Source organism: Elephantulus edwardii, unplaced genomic scaffold (genome assembly GCF_000299155.1).
Source record: "Elephantulus edwardii isolate Elephantulus edwardi_28Jun2011 unplaced genomic scaffold, EleEdw1.0 scaffold00440, whole genome shotgun sequence".
Lineage (NCBI taxonomy): Eukaryota > Metazoa > Chordata > Mammalia > Macroscelidea > Macroscelididae > Elephantulus > Elephantulus edwardii.
In genome coordinates this window covers 654,303-680,075 of record NW_006400190.1, presented here as the reverse complement: position 1 = coordinate 680,075, position 25,773 = coordinate 654,303, and the positions used below count along the sequence as shown (strand labels likewise).

The 25,773-nt window shown below is 57.1% G+C and overlaps 1 protein-coding gene across 1 annotated transcript in view; it reads right to left on the bottom strand.

Annotated features, from left to right (window-relative positions):
• AHNAK2 (AHNAK nucleoprotein 2) overlaps positions 1-21,425 on the bottom strand; it is a 35,730-nt gene extending 14,305 nt beyond the window's left edge. Inside the window, exons 1-7 of the mRNA XM_006902702.1 lie at positions 21,371-21,425; positions 4,171-4,226; positions 3,785-3,883; positions 3,131-3,232; positions 2,512-2,671; positions 1,666-1,829; positions 12-1,580 (exon numbers count right to left, since the gene is read on the bottom strand). Of these exons, the coding sequence (XP_006902764.1) occupies positions 12-1,580; positions 1,666-1,829; positions 2,512-2,671; positions 3,131-3,232; positions 3,785-3,883; positions 4,171-4,226; positions 21,371-21,425 (2,205 nt within the window). The remainder of the gene's footprint in view (positions 1-11; positions 1,581-1,665; positions 1,830-2,511; positions 2,672-3,130; positions 3,233-3,784; positions 3,884-4,170; positions 4,227-21,370) is intronic.
• Between the last annotated feature and the right edge of the window lie 4,348 nt (positions 21,426-25,773).

The following is a 25,773-nucleotide window of genomic DNA, read 5'->3' as shown; positions in this document are numbered from 1 at the left end:
TTCACCTCCACCTCTCTACCCTTCACTTCCACATCGGTAGATGGGAGCTGAACGCTGAGATCACCCGGCTTGACTTCTCCCTCCAGGGAGGGGACTGAGACCTCTCCTACTCTCTGGGCCAGAGGCAGAGACATGTCCACAGAGGCCTCCATGGCTTTGCTTGGCACAGACACTCCAAAGGACGGCATCTTGAAGGAGGGCATCTTAAACTTGCCATCTTTGCTCTTGGAGTCCCTGTCTCCTAGCTTGGAATCTCCTTCTCCCTTCATAGCTTCCATGGAGAGCCCTGGAGCAGTGGTGCCCACCTCCACCTCGGGCAAAGCTCTCCCAATACTGTGGAGATTGATGTCTACCTTAGGGGTTTGCAGGTCAACTTTGGGGTCCTTTCTCTCCACCTGAGAGGGCTTCAGATCCACTTTTGTCTTCTTGATGCTGGGCCTCTGGAATTTGATCTGAAGCCCTTTTCTTGTATCACCTCCATCTGGCCGTGAGAGCTTTCCCTCTGACAGCTGGATTGCCCCCTCGACTCCCATCACCTCTGTGTGGACTGGTGGGCGTTCTTTTTCATCAGCTGTGTGTCCTTCTTGCCCAGTTTCTGTCCGTGGCCTCCTGGCCTCCACTGTGGCCTCCCGAGGAGGTTTTACCTTCACTGTCTTTACTTCCTTACTGGGAGACCACTCAAAGGGCACCTTGAACTTGGGCATGTTCAGCTTCCCTTCACTGCCCTCCTCTTTCTCCTCAGCATGGGGTCTCTTCCCTTCCTGCTCCCCAGCAGGCAAGGAGTCCCCCTTTCTCAGCCCATGCAGGTCTGCCCCAGGCCCCTCTTCTGAAAGCTTTTCTGGCCTCTGTTCCCAGGGGGCTTCCAAGACATCTGTTTCTTCAGCTTTTTGTTTGGAAACCCCAAAGCGGGGCGTTTGCAAGCGGGGGATGCGAACCCGGATTTCTGGGGAGGTGCTCTGCATGCTACTGGCTGTAGTGGTGTCCTGTAAAGACAGTTTGGCAATGCCAACTTCCAGCCCCTGCACCACATCCCCACCATCCTCCCGGGCCAGGTCACCACAAGGATCCCTCGGCCAGGGCTCTTCCTCCAGGACCCTGACCTCTTTGGTCTTCTTTCTACGTGTAGGGGTGGGGCCCGCCACCTCTCTGGGCCCTCCTGTTCCCACACTGTGCTCTGTGCTGAGAGTGGTCACTGTCTTTTGGGGTGCTGCCTCCTCCCGGACCCCCGAGGCTGGACCACCCCGGGCCCCTTTTCCCATGCGCCCGGAACGTGTCCGGAACCGTAGGCTGAGGATACGCCTCTTTTGCTGACTGCTCAGCTTCTGTTCGTCCTCTGGGTGCTGGGCCTCGGTGTCTGTGCTGGTGGGAGACATGGCAGGGCTGCCCCGCTCATAGGCCTCGGAGGAGCTGTGTGAGCGCCGAGGCCCAGCCCTGTACTTGGGTCCCATGGCTGGGAACTTGGGCCAGGAGAACCTGTCCTGGGGCCTGCGGCTGCGCCCCTCCCGCGGCCTGGGGAGGAGCCTGTCCTGGTCCCCGCCTCCTTCTGGTACCTTGGTGGGGCCCTCAGTGACCTCCTCATCCTGGAAGACAAGAGATGAGCGGTGTGTGTTGCATCTGAGTCAGAGCCTGAGCAAGCACTCATCTCGCCCCTGCACCTCACCTCACCTGTTTCTTGGGGTCCTCTGAGGTCCCTTGTTCATTCTCTCTGTTGGGAAGTTTCCGTCTGATTCTGAATTGAACCTTGTATGGCTCTGAGTACTGGAGAATTTTGAGAGCGTCTTCATATTTCATGTTGTCGAAGAATATGGTCGTGCTGAGCAGCTGGTCACCTGGAGACGAGCTGCCCTCAGCCTCTGTGGCCCCCGGCCTCTGTGCCCCTGGCCTCTGTTCCCCCAGGGTCTGTGCCCCTGGCCTCTTCCCCCGGGGTCTGTGCCCCTGGCCTCTGTGTTCCTGGGCTCTGTGCCCCTGGCCTCTGTTCCCCTGGGGTCTGTGCCCCCGGCCTCTGTGCCCCTGGCCTCTGTTCCCCCAGGGTCTGTGCCCCTGGCCTCTTCCCCCGGGGTCTGTGCCCCTGGCCTCTGTGTTCCTGGGCTCTGTGCCCCTGGCCTCTGTTCCCCTGGGGTCTGTGCCCCCGGCCTCTGTGCCCCCCGGGGTCTGTGTCCCCTGGCCTCTGTGTGCCCCCCACCTCTGTGCCCCCGACATCTGTGCCCCTGGCCTCTGTGCCCTCAGGGTCTGTGCATTTCAGCCTGTGGCCCACCTTGGACTCTTTCTCTCTCTAACCTCCAATCGTGACCCTCTCAGTCTGTGCCCCCCTCAGACATGTCTAGTCTCTGACTGCTGGGAGGAAAAGTCCTACGGGAAAAGGCACAGAAAAGGGAACCCTAGAGTGGCCCAGCACCATTTAACTTCTAGGCAACGAGGGAGGAGTAGAGGAGGTGACCGCATCTACTAGGAGAGGACACTGGGCGCAGCAGGAGGACCCCCCCCCCGCAAGTGATCAGGCAGCCTGAATACCTTCTCTGAAGAGATTGGCCGCTGAGGAGTCCTTGAGAACCTGCTTGACAAAAATACCCTGGTCCCCACCTCCAGTGATGCTGTAGCCGCTGGCCCCAACCTCCACCTCGGTCTTTAGTGTCACCTCTGTGGTCTCCTGCAAGGATGGAGCACGTAGTGTCTGTCCCCAATGCCTCCCGTCAGGCCAGGACCCTGTGTCAAATCCATCACCCACAGGCCCCTTCTCTGGGGACACTGGCTACTGACAGCCCCAGGGAACTCTGTCCTCTGGCCTGAGGACCTCTCATGCCCAGGGGCCGGCTCCTTGACCGTGCTCCCCAACTGCATGACACTAACCACAGACAGGGCACCTGAGGCCACCTCACGCCATTCACCTCCACCGTCCACAGGGCAGCACTGACAGCACACCCACTGTCCAAGTGACAAGACTGAGGCCACGGGCCCAGGTGCTCACAGGCAAGCACATCGTTGGGCAGAGTCGCGGGGGAAGCCACAACCATACCCCGGCCCCTCATCCAGCCAAGCAAGGGTCCTATTGCCCTTTGCCTGGTGTCCTCAGCCTCTTGTCTCCACCCCCGGCTGTGAGGGTCCTCCCAGCTCCCCCAGGTCCCACACCCACCTCTGGATGGCTCATCCTGGATAGAGTCCGGGAGTCTCCTGAGTCCCGCTTCCACCACGACCTCCGTCTCCCCAAGGGAGCACGTCTGCCCTGAGCTTCCTCCTGCGCCCACAGGTGTCCTGTTAGCCAGCTGCCCAGCTGGGTGGGCATGCCCCTGGTGCAGCCCCAGTGGGCCAGTGCTGTCCAGGGTCATGTGTGTAAAAGAAGCAAGACCCCACATCCAGAAAAAGTCCTTGCATAACCTTTGGGCTCCCTGCGGGACTTGACCCCAGCCCCAGCCCCCTCACTGCCCACACTTCCAACAATCTCTTAGGACACTTGGGATCTCACATGGAAAGAGATGAAATGCAAACTGTAAAAATGAAGAGCCAGTGAACAGTCCCTCCTCCACAGACAGGTGTGTCTGTTACTGCAGGTGTGCCCATAGCACCTGCCTGCCAGTCACACTCCCACCCCCGCTGTGCCAGGCACTGTCCACGCCCAGGAGCCAGGCCCGTGGCCTGCACTGTCTCCAGCAGCTGAGATGGACCAAGTGGGGAGCATCAGGGGAGTTGGTGGTCAGAGGGCTGAGCTGTGGCCTGCCGGTGGGCACAGGTGGGTGGGCTGGCCATGTGGTCACACAGGCAAGCGGGCACATAGGTGAAGTGGCCTTACCTGGACTCCAAAGCCGGCGCCCTCAGTGGCACATTCATAGACAGGCGAGGAGCCTTGTGGCCGTGGCCGAATGGTCTCGTTCACCAACCCCTCTGTCACCTGAAGGACAGGAGAATGGGCTTCCAAGGGACCCAACACCAGGCCAGCCCTAGCCCACGCAACTTCCCATAAATCCTGGGGCACCGAGTCTCGCAACAAAGAGATGGGAAATGCGAATTGTACAAAACAAATCTTTTGGTAAACAGTCCCTCCCAAAGACAAAGGTGACCACCAGGACTCTAGGGGCAGCGCAGGGGTTTGGGTGTGTTCCCATCTGACCGGGCAGGGGAGGGGACATGTGTTCCCACTGAGCAGGAGGGGAGGGGACAGCTTCTCGCCTCACTTACAGAGTGCTCTTCTTCAGTTTCTGCATCTGCCTCTGGTTGCAGCCTACGCCCAGACTCTGCGGAGAGAGAGATGGGTTTGCGAAGAGGCAGGTGTGGCCCAGAGCACTGGGAGCCAGGAGGGGACACTGAGACGTGTGTCACTCAGGTGTTATCCTGAGCTGGACGGGCAGACTCAGGACCTCGGCCCACAGAGAACAGGGCACGTTCTGGGGACTCACACATGGAAAAGGCCCTGATCTCCCCTCGCAGACTGGATGATGTGATGCAAAACCAGTAAAGACACCAGTAGGCATTTTGGCAAAAATTGTGAAGCTGATTTTCAAATGTATATCTAAGCACAAAGGTTTATCGTAGTAGATAATGACGTTGTTATCTGCCGTCGAGTCACCTGTGACCCACAGCGACCCTACGGACAGCAGCTCCAAAGCCTTCCCTGTCCTGAGGCAGTCTCCCTGACTCCGACATACCTACCCCCAATGCCCCTGTCACTGAGTCCATCTCACCTGGGGTCTCCCTCTCCTGTGCTGTCCTTCCACCCTTTCAAGCATGATGTCCTTCTACAAGGACTGGTCCCTCCAGGCCGCAAAACGAAAGTGGAAGACTCACTGCCTGATTTGAAGACTGACTGTGGGGGACATCAGGGTCCGTCCATGCCCAGTCCTCGCTGAAGAGAGGACAGCCCACATTTCTCAGCAGTAGTGGAGGTCTTGGAAGCTTAGGAGTGGCCGCCAAGATGCAGCCATCAGCTCCACCCTCTGGCCAGCTTGAGGAAGAGTAGACAAGGTCAAGGCTATTTGCCCAGAGGTCTAGCAAACAACACTAAGGCCCATCTCTACTGCAACTAGCGGTGCCCACCACCCCTGTTGACCACCCTGGAAAAGACAGCTAGAAAAGACCCCTGACAGAGGGGAGGGGGCATGTGGAACAGCGGCCACAGCTCCAGGAAAGAATGGCCTCCTTTTCTGGGAAAAACTCCAGCCTCTGGCCTTAGTCCCCTTGCATGCTGGAGCCTAAATCACTCAGCTTTCAGCCAACAACAGGTGGCCTGTGAGGTGACCAGGAACCTCAGAGAAGGACACTTCCTTGAAATAATCGAGCAGACAAAACCAGAAGGGCGGTGCTGGCCCAGGGAGAGCTCAGAAGGTGGAGGAGATGGCCGAGGGCGAAAAGAGACGGGACCATGGGGAGGAGGTGGGGAAGGCCAGGCAGACCTATGCTTCTGTGGTCAGCTGACTGTGATAAGCCAGGCACGCCATCCCGACCAGAAACGAAGAGGCTTCTAACAACGATGATGAAACAACTGGATACTTAGCAGGAAAAACCCTGAGACTTGCACTCTTACCTCACTCCACATATAAAAATTAACTTTGACAAGGCAGCTAGATAGAACACTTGTACTAAAACCCATGAGAGGAAGCCTTTACCACCTTGGGAGAGGCAGAAATGTCTTACACAGGGTTCCAAAAGTATGACCCATAAGGAAAAAAACAACTCACCTCCATTTCATTGTCATTGAAAACCCTTGGAAGACTCAGCTGAGAGAACAAGGTGCTGCTTATGCCTGAGAAGCCTTGTGCCACAGTACCTCCTAGAATTCAATGGAGTAAGAAGCGGGGTCTCCCAATTCAAGATGGGCAAAGACTCGAGCAAAGGAAGATGCCCATGGAAGGCAGCGTGCACAAGCTCGCCACCATCAGCCATCACGGAAAGGCAAGTTGAAGCCACAGTTTCATACCAGAACACGATGAGATAAAAAAAAAATGATTTCGAAAGAATGAGAATGCCAGGTGCTCATTAGACTGAGGAGTAAGCGCAAGGCGAGACCCTTCCCGGGGAAGGACCGGGGGTCCAACCATGTGGAAGGCAGCTTGGCAGCAGGCTTACAAGTGGACTTGCATTCAGCACGTGACCTAAGATCCCACTCAGACACGTTCACTCAAAAACAGCCCTGATGCGCAGTGACCCTGCGTGTGCCAGAAGGGGCAACCGCCTGGCCCTGAACACCCTCACAATTGTTGCTGTGTTCAGACCTCACAGATGACAGCCTTGGAGGCTGCAACCAGTCAGAATCAACCTAAGAGCAATAGGCACAACAATGTGGATTTTTAAACTGAAAATAAGACTTGCAAAGTGCAACAAAAGCCATGCTTTGAGGCAAAATTTTAGCACTAAGTGGATAGATGAGGAGAGAAGATAAATGAAGAATCAATGGTCTAAGAACTCAAGTCAAGATGCTAAGTGCATTGCTGTTGGAGCAGGTGCTCAGAGGCTACAAATCCTGTGAAATCATAGTTTCCCCAGTTGGGGAAGGAATCTGCCTGTCTTTCTCTCTTAGACAGGGGCTCCCCTTCTCTCAAAAAGGTACATAAAAAACTCAGCGAATAAAACAACAGTAAAAAGACAGATGGAAGTTCTTAATGAGATCAAGCCAAAAATAGTTTTCCTTTTTAAGTGGCAAAAAAAGACAAGCAAGCAAGCAAGAAAGAAAATACCACCAAGAAATATTACAGTAAAGAGAATCAAGAAAACCACAGGTTGGTTCCCTGAGAGGAGAGATAAGAGGGACAGATCCCAGAGAAGGAGAGTTAGTTCTATGCATCAGTGTTAGCGGTGGAGAGAGGGTATCGTTGTTTCTTAAACATATCACAAGAATGGACAGAAGGAGAAACGGGAAATACCTAAAGAAAATGGGATCAGTTACCAGGAATTTCCCTATAAAAAAATTCTATACCCAGTTAATTTCACCAGTGAATCAGTTCAAACATTTGCGGAAGAAACCAGACGCACATCACAAATGTTTCTAAGCACAGGAAAGAGGGGACGGGCAAACCCTTGACAGCTCGTGTGGTCACATCACAGAAAGGAGGAGATGGTGGAGAAATGCCACCAGCCGCCTTTCTCTCCCAAACAACCAACCAGAGTGACATCCACTTCCTAAACAACATGCCTCTGGAAACTCGATGAACTTTGAGAAACGATAGTTAAAAAAAGGCTTCAGGTCTTTTGTTCATAGAGTCATTATGAGTCGTGCTCGACTCGACAGCAATCAACAACCACAACTACAAAAATCATGTTGTTGTGTACTGTTGGGTGGGAACCCTTGCAGAGCTAACCCTCCAGAGAGCGTTCAGACACAGCAAACATCACGCAAGAACATTGCCTGTCCTCACACGGAGCACTTGGTGGATTCAAACCATGTGTCTTTGGGTTGGCAGGGCAGCTTTTCCCCGGGCCACCAGAGCTCCCTGGTACTTTGAATAGATAAAAAACATGTTTTTATGGACCATCAAGTCAAAACCGACCTACAGCTGACCCCCCCTCTACTGGATTTTCAGAGACAGTTAATCACATGGGAGGAAATTGCTCATTCTTCTGTAGAGCAACTAGTGGTTCAGATTCAAACCATGTACCTTCAGGATTGAAGCGCAGCTTTTTACCACTAGGCCACCAGAGATAGAAATAGAGATAGAGATAGAGATAGAGAGACAGAGAGAGAGAGAGAGAGAGAGAGAGAGAGACAAAGAAACAGAAACAGAGATAATATATAGATTTAGATAGATATAGATGATAGAGATAGATTTAGATATAGATATATAGGGATAAAGTTTATTGTTGTTAGGTGTCATCGAGTCGCTTGCGACTCACAGTTTCCCTGGGACAACAGCCCTGAACCCTGCTGTATCTTGAGCGAATTTCATTGTCTCTGACGTGTCTGACCCCATTACCTCAGTCACTAAGTCAATCCCTCTCATCCAGGGTCTTCCTCTCTTATGCTGTCCCTCCACCCTCCCAACTATAATGTCCTTCTCCAAGGACTATTCCCTCCAGGCAACATACCCAAAGTGTATCAGAGGGAACTTCAGAATCCTTGCCTCCAAGGAGCAGCCTGGTTTTAGCCTCTCTATGACAGACCTGTGTGTTCTCTTAGCAGTCTATAATTGAGTAAAACTGTTTCCTCTTTTAACTAAAAATCAATCACACTTTAGCAGAATCAAGAAGAAAGCAATATGATTATCTAATTCTGCAAAAATGTTTGACAAAATTATTGTTATGGTTGAAAAGACCTTCAAAACATACCACAGAAGGAAGCTTTTTCAAATGTGGAAAAGACATCAAAACAAAACAAAAAGACATTAGCAAGCACCATGCTTATTAGTGAAATACCAAAACATCTCCCCTTGAGATAAAGAATGGAGTAAGATGCTCTGTCATCAGTAAGCATGATTGCACTTCTTCGTTTTGTGGCATGGACACTAGATAAGCCACGTGGGACGCAATGCATTCCTAAAACACAGGAAGACCAAGGAGACGTGACACCTCTGGGTCGTGCTGTTGGCGAAGAGCTCACCTGCACACTGTGACAGCGCTGTGACACACACACACACACACACACACACACACACACACACACACACACACCTGTCTGGACGGATCCAGCCAGTGTGCTCCTTAGAAGTAAGAATGCTGCAACTTTGTCGACTCTGTCACGGTACCAGGATGCACTGGTGCCTGGAATAGGACAGCACGCTTGGAAAAACAGAATGCCAACACAGCAGGGGGCCCCTCAGTGCGAAGGAGTGATGCGGGAGGCCGCACGGCCTTGGGCACAGCGGAGACTGGGCTGTGCAGGGCCAGCAGGCTGTGTCCTGGTGTGCAGTCACTGGACAGGTCAACAACAGCAGCAGATGAAAATGCAAAGGGAGAGGATGAGCAAGTGGTTGGACCTCCGCAGAGCAACGCTGCAGCCCTCGTCCTCATGGACCTGACAAACGTGCCTCTGTCCAGCCGGAACCCCACCTTGCTGGCCCGCAAGCAGGCCTTCTGAGACTGTAAATTGCACGGGAGGAGACTGCCCTTCTTTCCACCATGGAGCAGCTGGTGAATTCAAACCACTTGCCTTGAGGTTGACAGCGCAGCTCCTGACCCATTGGGCCACCAGAGCTCCCTTACCAGAGATTAACACTGATTACATGGCTACACTACTGAGGATAGGATGGTGTTGTTGCAAGGATAGTGAGACTGTGACAGTCAGAGGGGGACAGCCTCGACAGGGGCAACGACTGTGAAAACCGGGTCATGTTTCACACACAGATGACAGCATTTGTGGGTGGTGGCCAGGCAGGCACGAGAAGACAATGGAGGGAAGTGGGGCTCAATGCAGGTTATCGGACATTGTCATCGAGTTCCATTAATTATATGTAATAAATATTGTATGCAAAATGTGCATGAAGGAGTGGATGTAAAAGGAATATGATTTGCAAACATTCATTCAACTCACAATACAATTGAAAAGAAACCCATGAAATAGAACCGAGATTCCTAAGCAGAGACCTTGAGGCAGGGGTGGGTGTAGAAACGGATGGTCTTCGCTTAAAGGTGCCAGGTCCACTGACTGGAAAAGTGGTGTGTGAACATATTAACCTTGACCCCCCCCACTTCAACTACAGCTAAACTTGAATCCACATGGGTTGTATGTAGATCCAAAGTTGAAGGTGTAACAAGACAGCTTCCAGAAAGTAAGTAGAAATGGCCTTGAGTTTAGGAAAAATTCATAAACCAGAAGCAAAAAACACACATCATAAAGCAAACTAAAGAGAAGTTGTCTACATAAGGACGTCAGTCCCCAGAATGACAGCCATCATCAGGTTCACACCTCTGCACCGCATTTCTCAAAGGGCTCTCAGCCAGAGTAAAGAATGAATAAAGTGTTTACAAATCAAAAGGGAAGACAGAGGACTGGACAGGGGAAATGGGTTAAAAAGAAAAGGAGACTCTCAGAATGGAGCAGTGGGCGGCTGATTACCATGCCATGGGGTCCCTCCGTCATCAAGGAGACACCCGTCACAACCACAAGGACACTCCACCTGGAGCGGCTGAATCCAAGGGTCCTCACCATGCCCACCACTGCTGGGGAGGACCTGGGACAGCGACAGCAGGCAGTGACCTGGGCAGACGCTGTGCAATGCTGCTTGGTCACTTGTAGTCCAGCCACTTTGTACCCAAATGTGACCACCACCGAAAGTCACGGATATTGCCTCACCTATGTACAGACATGTCCAGCTCTGAACCATTCGCCATAGCCAGAAATCAGAAAGAATGGAACGTCCGTCGGACAAGGATGCTGATGCGTTTGCCCAGTGGGACGTTCAGCTGCACCACCAGAATGGGAGTCTTCCGCGTGTGTGTGTGTGGGTCACCTGAGGAGAGGTATACTCTCGCACTGCGTGGGGCTCCCTCGTGTGCACCCCAGACAGTATGAGGAGGCCGGGCCTGCTGCCTGGGACTGGGGGCGGGATCTCCCGGAGCTGGTGGGTGCCCACCCTCAGTGGAGCCAGGTGACACTGTGTTTCCACTTTGTGAAAATGCATCAGATTCTACATTTAATATCTACACACTCTTCCAATAATAATAATAATAACATTCTACATCAAAGCAAACAAGAAAGAGGAAAATGTTCACTTTGCCCCAGTAAATGTGAACATGTGGAGGAACTGGAGGTATTTGTAGGGAGGCCCAGAACCGAAACTGGAAAAGACCTCCACTCATCAGCCGGGTGAGGTTACAGCCCCACCCCAGGCTCACAGCCCCCTCCCCGCGACGCCACCCAGGACCCTGCATCCTGCCTCCAGCTCCACCTTCCTGACCTCTGGCCTGGGAGCTGCAGGTGCCGTCCAGATCTGGGATGAGAGGGTGCCCTCTGCAGCCCCCAGCATCCCTGGGTCAAGGCAGAGTGGAGAGGCACAGAGAGTGTGTCCTTGGGAGGAAAAGGGTCCTTCAAGGCTAGTGTCACCAGAGACACTGGAACCCACCCAACTCAAAATGGGTGCCCTCCCTAATCTGCTCCAGGGGAGCCCTGTGGGCGTTGGCACAGCTGCCCACCCCCAAGGCCTGTCTACAGCAGGAAGGCTGGGTGTGTGCTGGCCCAGTTCCGTCCAGCCCTTCTCTGGTGACAGTGGTCCTCAAGCTGTAGGAGTAGGACGCGAGCACTCGGTGGGTGACCAGGGCGTCCATAGGTTGGGAGGCAATGCCTTGGTGAGCAGATGGCCCAGTATCCCCTAAACCTGCTCCAGACTGGAGGGCGCACCTACACTTGTATGTAGGGGCCAGAAGCCCTGGACTGCGGTCCCCAACACCCCTGCCCTTCCCCCCCCCCCAGGCTAGAGCCATCAGCAGCCAGGCCTCCTCTGCGTCTGGTGGAGTGCAGCCTTCCAGCAGGATGTGGGGGGCCTGAGCAGGTCTGCTTAGCCCATGCCCAGCCCCACCTGAGCCACATGGTCCTCGTTCCTCCTCACTCAGGGCCCTGCAGTGGACATCCCTCCCCAGCTGGGTCCTGCCGCCTCAGGGACCATGTAGTTCAGCGTCCTGCACTCCCACAGGAGCACATTTCAGGCAGGGTCCTGAAGCTTCCGGTGGTGGCTTTGTGAGCTGGAGCAGGAGGGGGAGGCAGGTGTGTGTGTGCACGTGTGTGAGCAAGAGAGAAGGGAGGGGGCGTCGAGAGACACCAGGGGATTTTCTGCCCAGAATGAGATCCTTCTGCTTAGGGTTCAAGCGGTGGGACTCTGAGGGCCCAGGGTAGGGCGCCCTGCTGGGGTGTGGCCCAAGTGAGCGTCAATCCTGGCTCCTCGGAACAGGCAAGGTGGAATCTCTGCCCTCACAACTGCAGTGTGGGCTGTGGGCTGTGGGCTGTGGCTGGATGAGCTTTGCAGAGGGGACCCCGATGGTGGCTCTCAGCTCCTCAGATGGTCTGGACGTCCATCTGGGCAGGTAGCACTGCTCCTTCAGGTTTGTGGGTACGTGTGTACACATGTGCATGTGTGTGCACGTGCGTGTGGCTCCTGTAGATGTGAGTGAAGGTAGAGTATTTGTGCATATCTGTGTGCACATGAGGATATGTGCATACATGTGGGTGTGTGCACGTGTGTACATGAATGGGGCGGTGTGCTCGTGCACACTTGCATGCGTGGTTGTGTGTGACTTACATGGGGGGATGTGCTTGTGAATGTGTGGGTGTAGACACGTGTGTGTGCAGGGGCCGTGCACAGGTCCAGGCACTGTGCGGACAAGGGGACACAGGAGTGCACTGTACACAGGGACATGAGTACATGTGTGCGAGTGTGTGTGTGTTGGGGTGCCCTTCACCCCCAGTGGATAGTCCTAGGGGGCTGGGCTGGCTGGACTCAAGAGCCAGGGAGTCCGGCTGCCCTTGACACAGAGCAGGCACCCACACAGGACACATGCACACACAAACACACACGTTCGTTCGGCCTCACTCCACCCTGATCTTCCCAGGAGGGGCAGACGCCAGCTGGCTGTCACAAGACCTTCACACTTTCCACAGAAGACTGTCAGGGCCTGCCCAGCCCTCCCAATTTCTCTCTAGATCATTTTCCAGCAGGGCTGGGAAGCCTGGCTCCTGTCTCAAGTGGAGGACCCAGACTGGGGTTGGGGAGGAGCTCCTGCCTCAGGCCTCAGCCCGGGGATTCCTCCACCCCCAGGGAGAGCCCAGAATATTCACACTTTTCAACTCTGCTTCCCTATTCGGCTGCTTCCTGCCTCTGTCCTCTGCCCCACTGGGCCCCAGACCCAGACCAGGCTCCCAGACCCAGCCACCACACCCAGACACCTTGCTTTCTGACCACTCGGTCCCTCAGCACAGCACACAGTAAGTGCACAGTAAATGCTAATGAAGGAGATGAGACAGAGAGCGAGTGAGCAGGGAGCCCGCTCATTGCACTCTACACCGAGAGAAAAGGAGACAGGCAGGCATCACCCCATCATCTCCGAGGGACTCAGCCCCCAAAGTGAACAGCCACCCCCACTCCCCTCATCCATTGTCTCTGAGAGAACAGGCTGATAGCCCAGGACACTGACCATGATGCGAAGCCTACCAGCTAGGCCCCGAAGCCCACCTTCCAGGGATGCCCTCTCCCCCAAAACAGGGCCCAGCATTTGACAGACCCTCCCCAGGGCACCTGGTCTGTGGGACCTTTGTGCCCTGACGGTGTTGTAGGCTCGGCCTCGTCCTGTCCCAGGGCCTTCTACAGCAGGACCACTGCCCTCACTCCTCGGGCAGATGTCCCCCATTGTGTCCCAGGCCATCATGTCTGAGATAGCCTCCTTACCCCTCATCAACCTGGCTGGCCCTAGCAGGGGACATTGACACGCCCCCTCAGCACAGCACTGCAGATCCCATGAGCCAGTAACCTGGCCCTGCAGGCAGAGGAGGGGTCATGTGAGGAGGTGGACGGAGGTGAGCAAGTGTCCTGGAGGACCTGGGCTGAGCACAAGGGATGGGGCAGCCACTTACCGACCACGGTGCTCTCTGACTTGCCCAGAAGTGACTGTTGGGGCTGTGTGGCCACCTGGCCCACCCCTTCCTTGGCCCTGCCCCCACTCCTCCACCACTCCTCCTTCTAGGCCCAGAGCCCAGTTCCAGTCCCACAGACAGAAGGCGGAAGGCGGCCCAACAGGCCAATGCCCTGGCACCCCTCCACCATCCCGGCCCAAGCAGCTGACTTGAGGCGGGAACGCCCTCCTCTTAGGGCCTCTGAGTCACAGCCCATCCCAGCATGGACATACTGAAACTGCATCTGCACATCCTACCTGGGTTCCTGAGGGACCAGGGACCGGCCAGAGCCCCTCAGCTGTCCCTGGGCGGGGGTAGTGTCCAGGGCTAGACCCCTCCCCTAGGGACCCTGCAAGGAGATAAGTGGAAGGCTCCAGGAAGGTCTGTGACCACCTGCCGCCCTGGTCCTGTGCTCTGACATAGTAACACCACTTCTGTTTCTCCCTTGCAGGGCAGGCCGCCAGCTGTGGCCACTCAGGGCCTGCACCCCTCCAGGTATGCTTTCTCCCCTCCCTTCTGGATTCTGACAGCCCCCCGAAAGCTCCAGGGGGTCAGATGAGCTGAGTGTGGGGGACCTGGGATCAGCATTTTTCATAAACACTGTCCCCTAATCAGATGCTGCCCAAGAGAGACATGCAGAGTTGGACAGCTCCACGCTTCATCTCCAAACCTGCTGTCCCCTGCCAACCCCCGGCCTCTCTCGGCAGGAGTCTCCCTTCATTGCCTCCAGGGGTTCTCCTCAGTAACCCAAAGGCCTCAGGACCCGGGGATCCCCTCCTTAGTTCTACTCTCCCCCCCCCCCCCAGGTAACTCCAACCCTCCAGGACCTCTTTCTGGCTCCTCAGCACCTGTACTCTCCTGGACCCCGCAGAATCCCAGGACATTCCCAACCTCCTAGGCCCTCACTCCAGCCTATGTGAACCCGAGCCCCTGAAACCACCCCCCAGGACCTCATCTCCACAGCTCCACAGCCCTTCCAAGGACCTCACCCTCACAGCCCTTCCAAGGACCTCACCCTCACAGCCCTCCAGGACCTAATTCAAGCCCCCATGGACCTACCCCCCCAGGACTTCACACTTAAGGGCCCAAAGCCCCCAGGACCTCACCCCCATGGATCCACAGCCCCTTAAGGCCTCACCCCACTCTGCCCCAGGCCCAGGGTGGGCAGGCCTGGGCAGGCCTGCTGGGTGGTGCTATCTGCAGATCTACAGAATCCTGGCAGCACCGCCCTGTGCCCACGACGGGTGGGGTGCTGTGGGCACTTCAGCTGTGGAGCAGGCCCCAGCAGGCTGGTGGGTGAGGCCTTGGCCTGGGCTGCTGGGCAGCAGGGGTCAGGCTCAGCCTCAGGGTCTTGAAAGGCAACAACAGCTACTAGCACCTGCTGTCGGTCAAGGTCAGAAGTTGATTGAGCACTCAGGGCCCATGACTGGGGTTGGGGGTTCCTGCCCCGGTGGCCCTGCTCCCTCCTGCCTGGTTCCTGAACAACAAAAAAACAGCCCAAATGTGTCAACAAGTTGGGACCCACAGGGACCCCTTGTCGCAGGCCTGGCCTTGGCTTCTTCTGCCTGCGGAGCCCAGTGGCACCAAGGGTTAAGCACTCAGCAGCCTGGGATATGTGAGATCAACCCCCTTAGACGCCTCAGGAAATGAGGCTACTGACTTGTCTAAAGGACACAGCTGTACTGTGCACACACACATACACACACATACCTGAGCGTGTACACACCTGGGCACACGTGCACACACATGGAGCAATCCCCATCTAAAGGACACAGCTGTACTGTGCGCACACACATACCTGAGCGTGTACACACCTGGGCACACGTGTACACACATGGAGTGATCCCCATCTAAAGGACACAGTTATACTGTACACACACACACACACACACCTGGGCACACATGTACACACAAGGAGCAATCCCCATCTAAAGGACACAGCTGTACTGTGGACACACATGCATGTGCGATGCACATACAAGTGCAAGTGCACACATGGAACGATCTGCTTCTAAAGAACACAGTTGTTCTGTGCACACAGGCTTACACATAGATGCGTGCACACATGCACACGAGTATGCACACACAAGTACACACACAGGGTGATCCCTGCGTAAAGGACACAGCTGTTTTGCGCACACACACATGCACATAGTGATCCCTGCCCAAAGGACACACTTGTTCTGTGCACATACACATGCACTGGAGTACACGCATGAATGCGCACATATAAAGGACAGTTGCTCTCTACACACATTTGCACATACATGTGCACACACATGAAGACACACTCACACATACAAGGGTTATCTGCTTCTAAAGGACGCGGTTGTCGTTCACACACTTTCGCGTGCACACTTGAGCACACTCACACACATGCATGCTCCGTGGAGGAGCACAAACCTTCCCTCCTCCTGAAAGGCTGGCATTCAAAGCTGTCACAGCTGTGGAAACGGCTGTCAGCAGGAAGGCCAGAACTTTGGGAGCCTCCTCTACACCCAGGGGGACCACACCCAGTTCTCTCACCTGATACTAAAACATGGGCAAGGTGGGTGGCTGACTCACTCACTGGGCCTGAGCCGCAGAAATGCGCGCGCGCGCGCGCGCGCGCGTGTGTGTGTGTGTGAACGCTCCTCTGTGTACATGCTTGTGTGCCTGTGTGATCGTGTAGCTGTTCTTGTGTGTGTGTATGCTCGTGTTTTGCATGTGCATGCATGCTTGTGTGCACACATGAATGTACTTTTGGGTGCATGCTTGTATATGTGCATGTGCGTGCATGTGCGTGCCTGCTTGCTTGTGTGTGTGTGCCTACACAGGAGTGTGCTTGTACGTACATGTGTGCACTTAGATACACTTGTATGTGAACACCTGTTCATATGTGTCTGTGTGCGTGCGTGTGTATCTGTTTACATGTGTGTACATACGTGCACGTGTGTGGCCTGGTGTACACATGTGCGTGCAAGCTCACGTGCACACATGTGTGGGTGTGCGTGCACACCCATGACAGTGACGCTTAGCTTCTCCTCCTCCCTGATTGGATCTCCTGTGTCCCATGCCGCTCTCTGGACCGAGCTCTGCTGGGCACCCATGGGAATTAGGGCAGGCATCAGGGGGGGAGGGGTGGGGAGACAATGAATCAGCTCCACATTCTGGGGCTGCCTCATGATGGAGCCAGTGCTGTGATCAGGGAGGCTAGGGGAGGGTCTCGCCGGGGCCGGGGGCCGGCCTCTCTCCAGCACAGGGCAGGCCTCCTGAACCCAGGTCCGGGCCCCAGCCACATGAGAGGCCACAGTGTGATGAGCTGGTGTCTGGACAAGCTGCTGTCCTCAGAGGCAACAGAAGGAGGCTGCTGACCACTGCAGGTGGGAGATCGCCAGACAAAGGCAGCTTTGCCTGCGTCCAGTTAGCCAGTCATCAGGCACCATCCCTCACCTTTCGTTCTACACTGCTGCTACCCTCTCCGAGAGGGACATTGTCCAGTGTCACTCCACACCCCGCCCAGGACCCTAGATGCACCCTGCTGACAGGGCCCTAGACCCACCTGCAGCATCTCGTGTGGGAGCAGGGCAGACACCCCACGTGGGCTCCCCGTGTAAGCAGTGGTGGTAAATGTTGGCCTCATCAGCCCCACCCCTGGCCTGGATCCATCCTTCCACTTTACAGAGCACTTCTGAATATGAAATATTTATCCTCACAGGCGGCTCTGGCTTCCCAAAACAACAGCTCAGCACAGTGTGGACAGAGATATAGGCAAGCCCGGCTGCCAGGGGCCTTTGAGGAACCAGGCCTCACCGTATGTCCCCCCAGGATGCCTGCACAGCCAGCCTGCCCCCCTTCTCATTGTCCATCTCAACAGCCTGCCCTGAAGCTGCCCTCAGCCCCGCAGACCTCCCACTGAACACAGACAGAGCCTGGCCACCCTCCTCTCCAAGCCCCTAGGCTGGTCCCAGTGCTCATCTGCCTCATCTTTTCCCCTAAGGCCCTTCTCATCTGCTGGAAGTCCCCCGACCCCCTAGATCAGATCCCCCTTGGCCCCTGGCCTTTACCAGTTAGTGTTCCCTACAAATGCTAGGCATGTTGTGTGAGAGATGCAGGTGGGCACATGGGCAGACGGGCAACCATGTCTGGTGTCAGCCGGAGGACAGGTCTGTCCATTGGCAGACTCAAAGGGCAATGTTGGCCTTTCATTCCTGCAGTGGGAGGCAAGGACCTCCAGATCTTAGTGCTTTGTCTCTATCTGTCCCATAAGGCCCAGGGGAGCCAGCGCAGCCAGAAAAGCAAAGGCCCTGGCTGGGAGTGGGTGCAGAAGTGTGGGGCTGGGGGAGCTAAGCTCAGAAATTTAGGGGGCTTCCTGGAAGAAATGGTCCCAGCCCATACTGCAGGCTCAGCAAAGCACAGCAAAGGGCCAACCTTGAACCCTGGGGCAAGGCAAGGGGGGCTGGGGCCCTGAGGGCACAGGGATCACGTGGGGTATGGGCATCCTGGGGGCCTGGGGGACCTCAGGAGGACCTGGGTGTCCTGGGCACAGCACACCCTTGAGAGGGGCTGGGTGTCCTGGAGGCATAATGGACACTGTAGGAGGCTGGGGATGCTGGAAGCTGGGCATCCTGGGGCATGGGGGTCCTTGTGGGAAGCTGGGGGTGCTGAGGGTATTGGGAACCTCATGGGGGGCTTATTGTTTTAGGGTTATAGGGGAATCTCATGGTGGATTTGGCACCCTGGAGTATGGGTGCTCCGTAATGAGTGCTAAGTATCCTGGAAGCACAGAGGACTTCCTGAGGTGGCAGAGCGTCTTGGGGTCTAGGGGACCCCATGGGGGACTGGGCATCCTGGGAGCGCTCTAGTAGGAGGTCCAGTCCAGCCTCAAGTCTCCTGTTGGGCTTTTCCGCAGGTAAGACTCCACAAGGGGACACAGGTTGGGGCTTCAAGTGGGAGCCAGGAGGCAGGTCCCCCCAGGCTTCTAGGTTTGGCCTGGGAGTGGGGGCAGAAAGGACAAGAGCTGTTATTGGACACAGGCCCACAGCTTTGGCCCCCAAGAAAGCCTCTCATCGATGGGGGGCATTCTCTGGGGAGTTTGGTTGGGGCTGGCCATGCTTGTGTCCCTGCTGGTGGACATCCCTGCCACTAACACTTCCGGGCTGAGGGGAGCAGATAAGTTTGTCCTCTGAGCCACAGGCAGTACATATGGTGCCCAGCTGGTGGGCCGGGATCCAAGCCACAGCATTCTGTCAGGTGAGGTGGCCCTGCATGGCCGTCACAGGGAGAACGTGCAAGGCCTGACTGGGGCTCCCCACACATGTCCCATCTGCCCCTACGATGGCGTGCTAATTCTCTGCTGGCCTAGACTGAGGTGGATGTGGTCACCCACCCATAGGTACCAGATCCAGGCTTCAAGGTTCCCAACAGCCCCAAGATACTGGACCTTCCCACCCCTCCTGGAAGCTGAACAAGGATAGCTCCCTCTCTCTGGGCTCTGGGTCCGCCTTTTGCGCTGCACAGTGCTTCACCTGTGACATGGTCAGGGGCAGCTTCTGGGAAGGACAGCAGGGCTACTGACCACTGGGACCATCATTCCTCTGTCTGGGCAGGGGAGGCCCAAGCCGAGGCGAGATGAGGATCCTGGGGAGATGACCTGTCCGGTGTTCCCACCAGATTACGCCCCATCCAGCTTGTTGCTACCAGACAGGTGGAGGGGCCTCAGTGGCTGTAGCCTCACTCGAGACCCGGAAAATACCCCAGAGTTGTGGTGCCCTCCGTCCCGAGGGGACAGCAGTCTCCTTCCTACGGCATCACCAGGGAGCTCTGATCAGTCAGTGGGAAAGAGTTGTGCTGCCAACACAACATAACACAACACAATAAAACATAACATATCACAACACAACACAACACATCACAACACAACACACGGTTGGAGCCCACCGACTGCTCTGCGGGAGAAGGATGGACAATCTTCTCATCCAATTCACTGCCTCTGAAAACTCACTAGTGGACCAGCAGTGGACTGTTCCTGACTCAACGGCACACAATGGTAACAACAGAGCGTCAGCACACCTGGGACTCTCCTCACCTGGATACACCTGCCTGGACCCATTGGGGACTTCTAGGTGGGAGAGGCCCCGGCCAAGCCAGGCCTGGCTCTGCCCAGGGCAGGAAGATGAACGCGGTGCCTGTAAGGATGAAGTAACGGGTGTATTGACAGCTAGGAGGTATGGCGTCAGCTCCAGTCCCACTGCCCTGAGCTGGATGGAACCGGGTGGGGCTGGGGGACTGGGACCACTGGGTGCTCCTAATATGGCCCCAGGGGTCAGGCTCCCTAAAGGTTCTGGGATGGGAAGAGAGGAGTCAGGTCTGACAATTTTTCAGATGGGAAGGGGGGAGTCCAGGCCTGACAGTTTCTGGAATGGGAATAGGGGAGTCTGGCTTGACAATTTTGGGGATGGGAAGGGGGAGTCCAGACCTCAAGGGCTCTGGGAAAAGTGAGGTGTGGGGATGCTGAGAGCTCTGGGATGGAATGTGGCTAGTTGGGGCCTGATGGGTTCTGAGATGGGGAGAGTCCAGCCCCCAATAGGCTCTGGAGTAGGAATAAGGGGGTGTCGGAACCCCAGCAGGCTCTGAGGTGGGAAGAGGCTGAAAGAGACCTGTGTCCTCATGGGATGCATGTCCCTGGGACCAGCCTGTGGTGAGGGGACATCCAAATTTCTCATGCTGCAAATTTCTACCCAAGCCACCTTAAGTCCCAAGAGGACCAGGTAGACGACAGTAAGATGGGTTTTCTGAAAAACAAACAAACAAACAAACAAAACAAAAAAACACCTGGAAGACAGCCAACATGACTCCCAAGGAGGAGATTGGGGGTCCTAGTGACCCATTGCTCAGGGTCATTAAGTGGCCCTCAGAGCAGGACAAAGCTGCAATATAAGGGACACCTGACCTGATGCCCCTGTGTCCACCTCTGCACTGCCTATAATCACTTGTGACATGACCAGGGGCAGCCATACGGGAGGGGGGGAAAACCCAAGCAGAGGGGACACAGGAACCTTGGAGGACCTGCCCTGGTATTCCCACCAGACAACTTGGTGACAGGAGGGACTGTGGGAGGCATAGTTCCCTCTCCACATTAGCAGGACGAAGTCCAGGCCTGCATCAGGGCTGCACGGCTCCCTTCCCCGCCGCTGGCCAGGTGCCCTGGGTGTGGCCAGCTGCAGCAAGACTGACCGACAGCCAGAGGGCCTGGCCCTGCCCTGCCTCAGCTTTCCATCCTGCTGCTGGACACACAGGTCTGCACCAGACCCCAGAGCAAGGAGCCACAGACCCTGGGACCTCAGAGGGACGGGCGCTGGCCATCCTGGGCGCATCCCACCATGGGCAGCGTCTGCCTTCCCAAAGCCAAGAGCCTGAAAACTCTGCTCCCCACCATACTTCAAAGTGCAACCCTGCCCTGCCACACTGTGGCCACACCACCAGGGACCCCAAGGCCAACTCCCAGCTTGCCTGCACTCCCCCAAGCAGGCCAGCGGGCGGCCTGTCCCCAGAGTCCTGGTGGTGGACGACCCACCGACACTCGGCCTGTGGATAAGCACAACACCTCACCAGGCACAGCCTCTCAGTACATGACCAAGTCCCAGATGACCACAGCCCGGGGACGAAGACGGCACGAGCAACCCGCGGGGGCCAGACAGGCACAGCGCGTGCGGAGGGACTGGCGGGAGGTCTCTGGCGCCCACCGATCGCCGCACTGCGCCCCGCGCACCCTGCGGCCCCCCTGCGAAGCCCACCCGCCCACCGCACTGCGCCCCGCGCGCCCCGCGGAGCCCATCCGCCCCGAGGGAGTGGGCTGCAGGCGGGAGGGCGCACCGCTGCCGGGGGCTCCCTGCCAGGTGGGCAGCACCATGTGGAAGCAGTCGCACATAACGAGGCCGGTGGTGCGGGCCCGCAGCGGCCCCGCGCGGTGTCAGGTCCGGCTCCGACTCGCTCCTGCAGTCTGGCAGGCGGGCGGCACACCCCGCCGCTGGCCAGGCGCTGCCCCGGCGGCCAGGCTCCGACTGCAGCAGGAGCCCACGCCGCCAGACCCCGCAGATACGGCCGCGCCCCGCCCGCGCCCCGCGCAGGCCAATGCGGAGCGCGAGCGCGGACAGCACCCCGTCCTCATTCAGCCTATTGGTCGCCGCGTGGCCCGGCCCCGCCTAGCTCCCGCCCCCGCCGCTTGCAGGTCCGCCCCTCGGCCGGCCGGCCCCGCCCTGTCTCTCTCTTGGTCCCCTCAAGGCCCGCTGCAGTCCAGCCCCACCCGAGACCCCTCCTGGCCTTTCTGGGTCAGATTGCTTTAACTGCTGTCCTCTCCTCCTTCAGACCTCTGTCTCTCCCGCGAGCGGGCACAGCTCCCCCAGCGCTGAGCTGGGCCAGCAAGTGTCCCAGGAGGCGGTGACCTGGCTGGGCCTGAGGGCAGGCACAGCTGTCCAGGACCAGGGAAGAGGGGGTTCCGGGTGCAGGCAAAACACAGGGAAGAGTGTTGGCTGCAGCCGTGTCCAGGCGGTCTACAGGTCTGTGCCCTGGTGCTGGAAGAAGAGCCAGGCCAGATGTACTGATGACCCCTTCCAGGGCCAGGCCAGACTGGGGGTCCCAGCCTTTCCAGTCTCTTGTTAGTAGCCTGGAGGGTGGACAGGAGGGGAAGAGGTCAAGGCAGTGGTGCTGAGACACACTGACACACATGGGCATACAGCCCCGGACACATCCGCGCTCTCACACTCTGATGCACTTGTGTTGACACTGGCACACAGACACACACCACATCCTGATGCACACTGACATACAACACAGACACGCCCCTCAAAGACAAGGAGGGCACACAGGCTGGCATAGCCCCGCACCGTGTTGACCACATGACATGCACTCGCTGACACACTCGTGTGCACACTGACACTAGGAGGTGAGGTCTCACTGACACAGGGACAGACGGACACTACAGCCCAGGAGCACCTCAGACCGTGCACAGGTCAGAGACGGTTGGACGTGGAAGCCACCCAGCCATCTCGAGACACCCTGGCACCCTGGCCATCCAGGCCGGCATGGCTGGACGGTCCCAGGTGACCTGCCAACAATGACTCAGAAGCAGTTCCCGCTAACGGGCTGCAGTTGGGCGGGCTTCCAGCTGCAGGTTGGCAGAGCCACGTCACTGCTGGGAAGAGGCAGCTGCCGCCACCCTGGTGCCCAGGCACCATGGACACAGTCCTGGTGGGCACCCAGGGATCAGGGCTCAGCCCTCTCAGGGAGACAGACCAGGCACCTTGGGCAGGGTGGAGAATGGAAGGCATGCCTGGGTGTGTTCACATCTGTAGCCAGGGTCTTTTGAGGGCTGTATCCGCACATCTGTCACCATGTGTGTCTGTGTGTCCTCTGTGCAGGGGCTGGGTGCAAGCCAGTTTAGATCAGGGACCATGAGGACCTCTGTCCTCACCCCGTTGGGCATGTGGCCTCCTAAGCTTTGTCCATATGGAGTGTCCTCACTCACCGACTGGCCCTGGGGCATGCAAGAGCCCTGGTGGAGGGGAGTGGGGAGGAGCTCGCCTACCCTTCCGAGACCACTGAGTGGTAGGGACCAAGTGAGGATACTCAGGGCCACCAGCCCTCCATGTGCTGAGTGAGGGACTGCATCTCTGAGCAGGTCCCAAGGCTGTCCACACCTTCCCCAGAGACAACAGGGTGATACCTTGTGGCCCTGTCCATGGGGCCACCCTCTGTCCTGGGCTCTGGGGTGGGGGCCTGGGTGCTCCTGCCCACCCCTAGCCTCAATTCCTCCTCATAGTGGGGGTTCTGTCACCTAGCCTGTAAGTGGTGAGGAGGGCACCAGCCAAACAAGTGCCCAGTGTTGGGGCCTAACCACATCCTGGCTGACCCCACATCCAGAACCCTTCCATAAATCCTGCCTCCACAGGAGTGCAGACACCACATTTACTGGAGGGGCCGGTGACCCCCTGGACACCTCTCTGCTGGGGCCCGAGCCTCAGGTGACAGTCCATAAGCCCCTAGGCCAAGGCCTTCTGGTCAGCGGTTGGTGGGGTGGAGGACAGAGGGATGCAGAGGAGTGGGCTAGGCTGACCCGAGACTGAGGCTGCTGGGAGAGCTGGGGAGCAGTTGTGAGGGCCTCCCACACCCATATCACATCCATAGTCATGCCCACGCCCACAGCCACAGCTCCTGCCATCCTGGGGCTTACCTCTGGGATGGAGGACAATGACTGCTGGGGTGTCCACCGTGCCACACTCCTGGAGCTCTCTACCCTCCCCTGCTCTGCTCATTCCAGGGCACACACCCCGATTCTGAGCACTGTCTCATAACAGATTTCCTTGGCCCAGCAGCCGAGGCCCTGAGGGCTTAAAGGATGTGGTGGGGGGAGTGGGCCTCCAGAGGTTGGGGCTCTGGGCTCTGGGTCTCCAGGGAGAAGGACCCAAGGTTGGTGCTCTAGGGGGCTCAGCTCTGGCAGGTGGTGCAGACAGCCACACCCTCCCCAGCACCCAGTTCCACCCACAGCCATTTCAGAATAGCCCTGGCACCACAGGGCCTCCTCTCCAGACCCTTGGGAGGTGCCAGGCTGCAGCCTTGCATTGGACCTGACTCAGGAACTATCTGCTGGGATGGAGTGCGGGCCCAGCTCAGAGCAACCCTCAACACACAGGGCCCCACCGAAGTGTCATCCCATGGGGAGGGAGGGTGAGGGCCTGGGAACGCTGTGGAGAGAACCCAGAGGATGGGGTCTCAGGCTGTCCAGCAGAGCCTGGGGGAGGGACATCCTCAGCCCCACAGTCCCGGGGCTGCTATCCAGCCTACCCAGCGAGGAGGCCCCGCATCAATAATTGATGTCTCCTGCAGCACTGGTCACAGCATTAGCAAAAAATAGCTTCTGTGTCCCTGCCCCACCCTGCTGGCTCTGCGCCCACAAGGAGTGGTCAGCATCGTACGCTGGACTCCAGGGTGGAGCACTGGCTCAGAGGAGGACCCTGCCTTGTATGCCAGCTTCCAGAGGCCCCAGGCCTTGGCTCAACCAACGTCTTCTGACCTCGGCCTCCTCAGCCTCACGTCCCCTCCCACTGGGCTCTTCCCACCCTTCCTTGTCCCTTGGGAGACATGGGGCCCACCTGGGGTGAGGTTTTTGCAGCTTGAGGAGGGAGGGTACTCCACTCTAACAGCAAGTGTGCCCCCCAGAGCACAGGGGCACCCCTTCCAAATGTGTAGAGCCAGCCTTGGGCATAAGGACACAGGCACAGGTCCCAAGGACTAAGGGACACCTTGGGGACCATGATTCTGGTGACCGTGCCGTGGCTGTCCTGCACCTGCAGCCCCTGGACTTAGAAGATGACCAGGGTAGCGACTGTGGGTGAAAGCAGGTGGTGATGGCAGGGGTCTGAGCAGCACACTGGTGTCCTAGAGACAAGATGACACCAGTGGATGAGCCGATGTGGAGCAGGCAGCTGGTCAAGACGGGGCAGACCTTTCAGAGCCCTCACACAGCCCATGTGGAAGATGGACAAAGCGCCCTGGCCAGCCTGAAGGGACCATATGGGGGTGGTCTTATGCCTTCCAGCACTCACTAACCACTGGTCAGACATGTGGATCACCACCACCTGACAACCTCCTTCAATAGGGTGGCGGTCACTCACATGTCGCTGAGGAGTTGGGGCCAAGAGGCTTCTAGTCCAGGTCCAGAGAGTGATGTCATGATGCAGTTTAGAAATTAAATTATGGGGAGTGTGGCTGAGAATGGATGTGCTTAGTCACAGAAGCCAGGCAGAGCCCAGGTAGGGCCCAAGAAGTGGGTGCTGCTCGTGGGGAAGGCTGGAGTGGGAATCCTCTCCTGCCCGGAGACACCTCCGCCTGTGGGGGGAGTGATGGGATGGCAGGGCGCTGAGGGAGGAAATTGGGACACACACGCCAGGTCAGCTTCCAACTTGGGGTTGGTAGGGCCTAAGATGCCTGAAGGCGGGAGCTGACTATGGACCCAGGTGGGCTCATTAGTGTACTCTCTCTGCCTGGCTGGCAGGGACCACTAGAGGGCCCTTGTCCTGATAGTGACCAGCCTGGAATCTGGCCCGCACTTCTTAACAAGAGTCTCGAGCGCACAGGATCATTGCTGCAGAGGGCGCATGGAGTGGTAGGGGGGCGGGAGAGAGGATGACAGCTCCGAGCTCCAGAGGGTCTGAAAGGCGAGGTGGCAGCTGGAGTGGGCACAGGAAGGGCCAAGACTCAGGGCAGGGAGGGACTCAGGG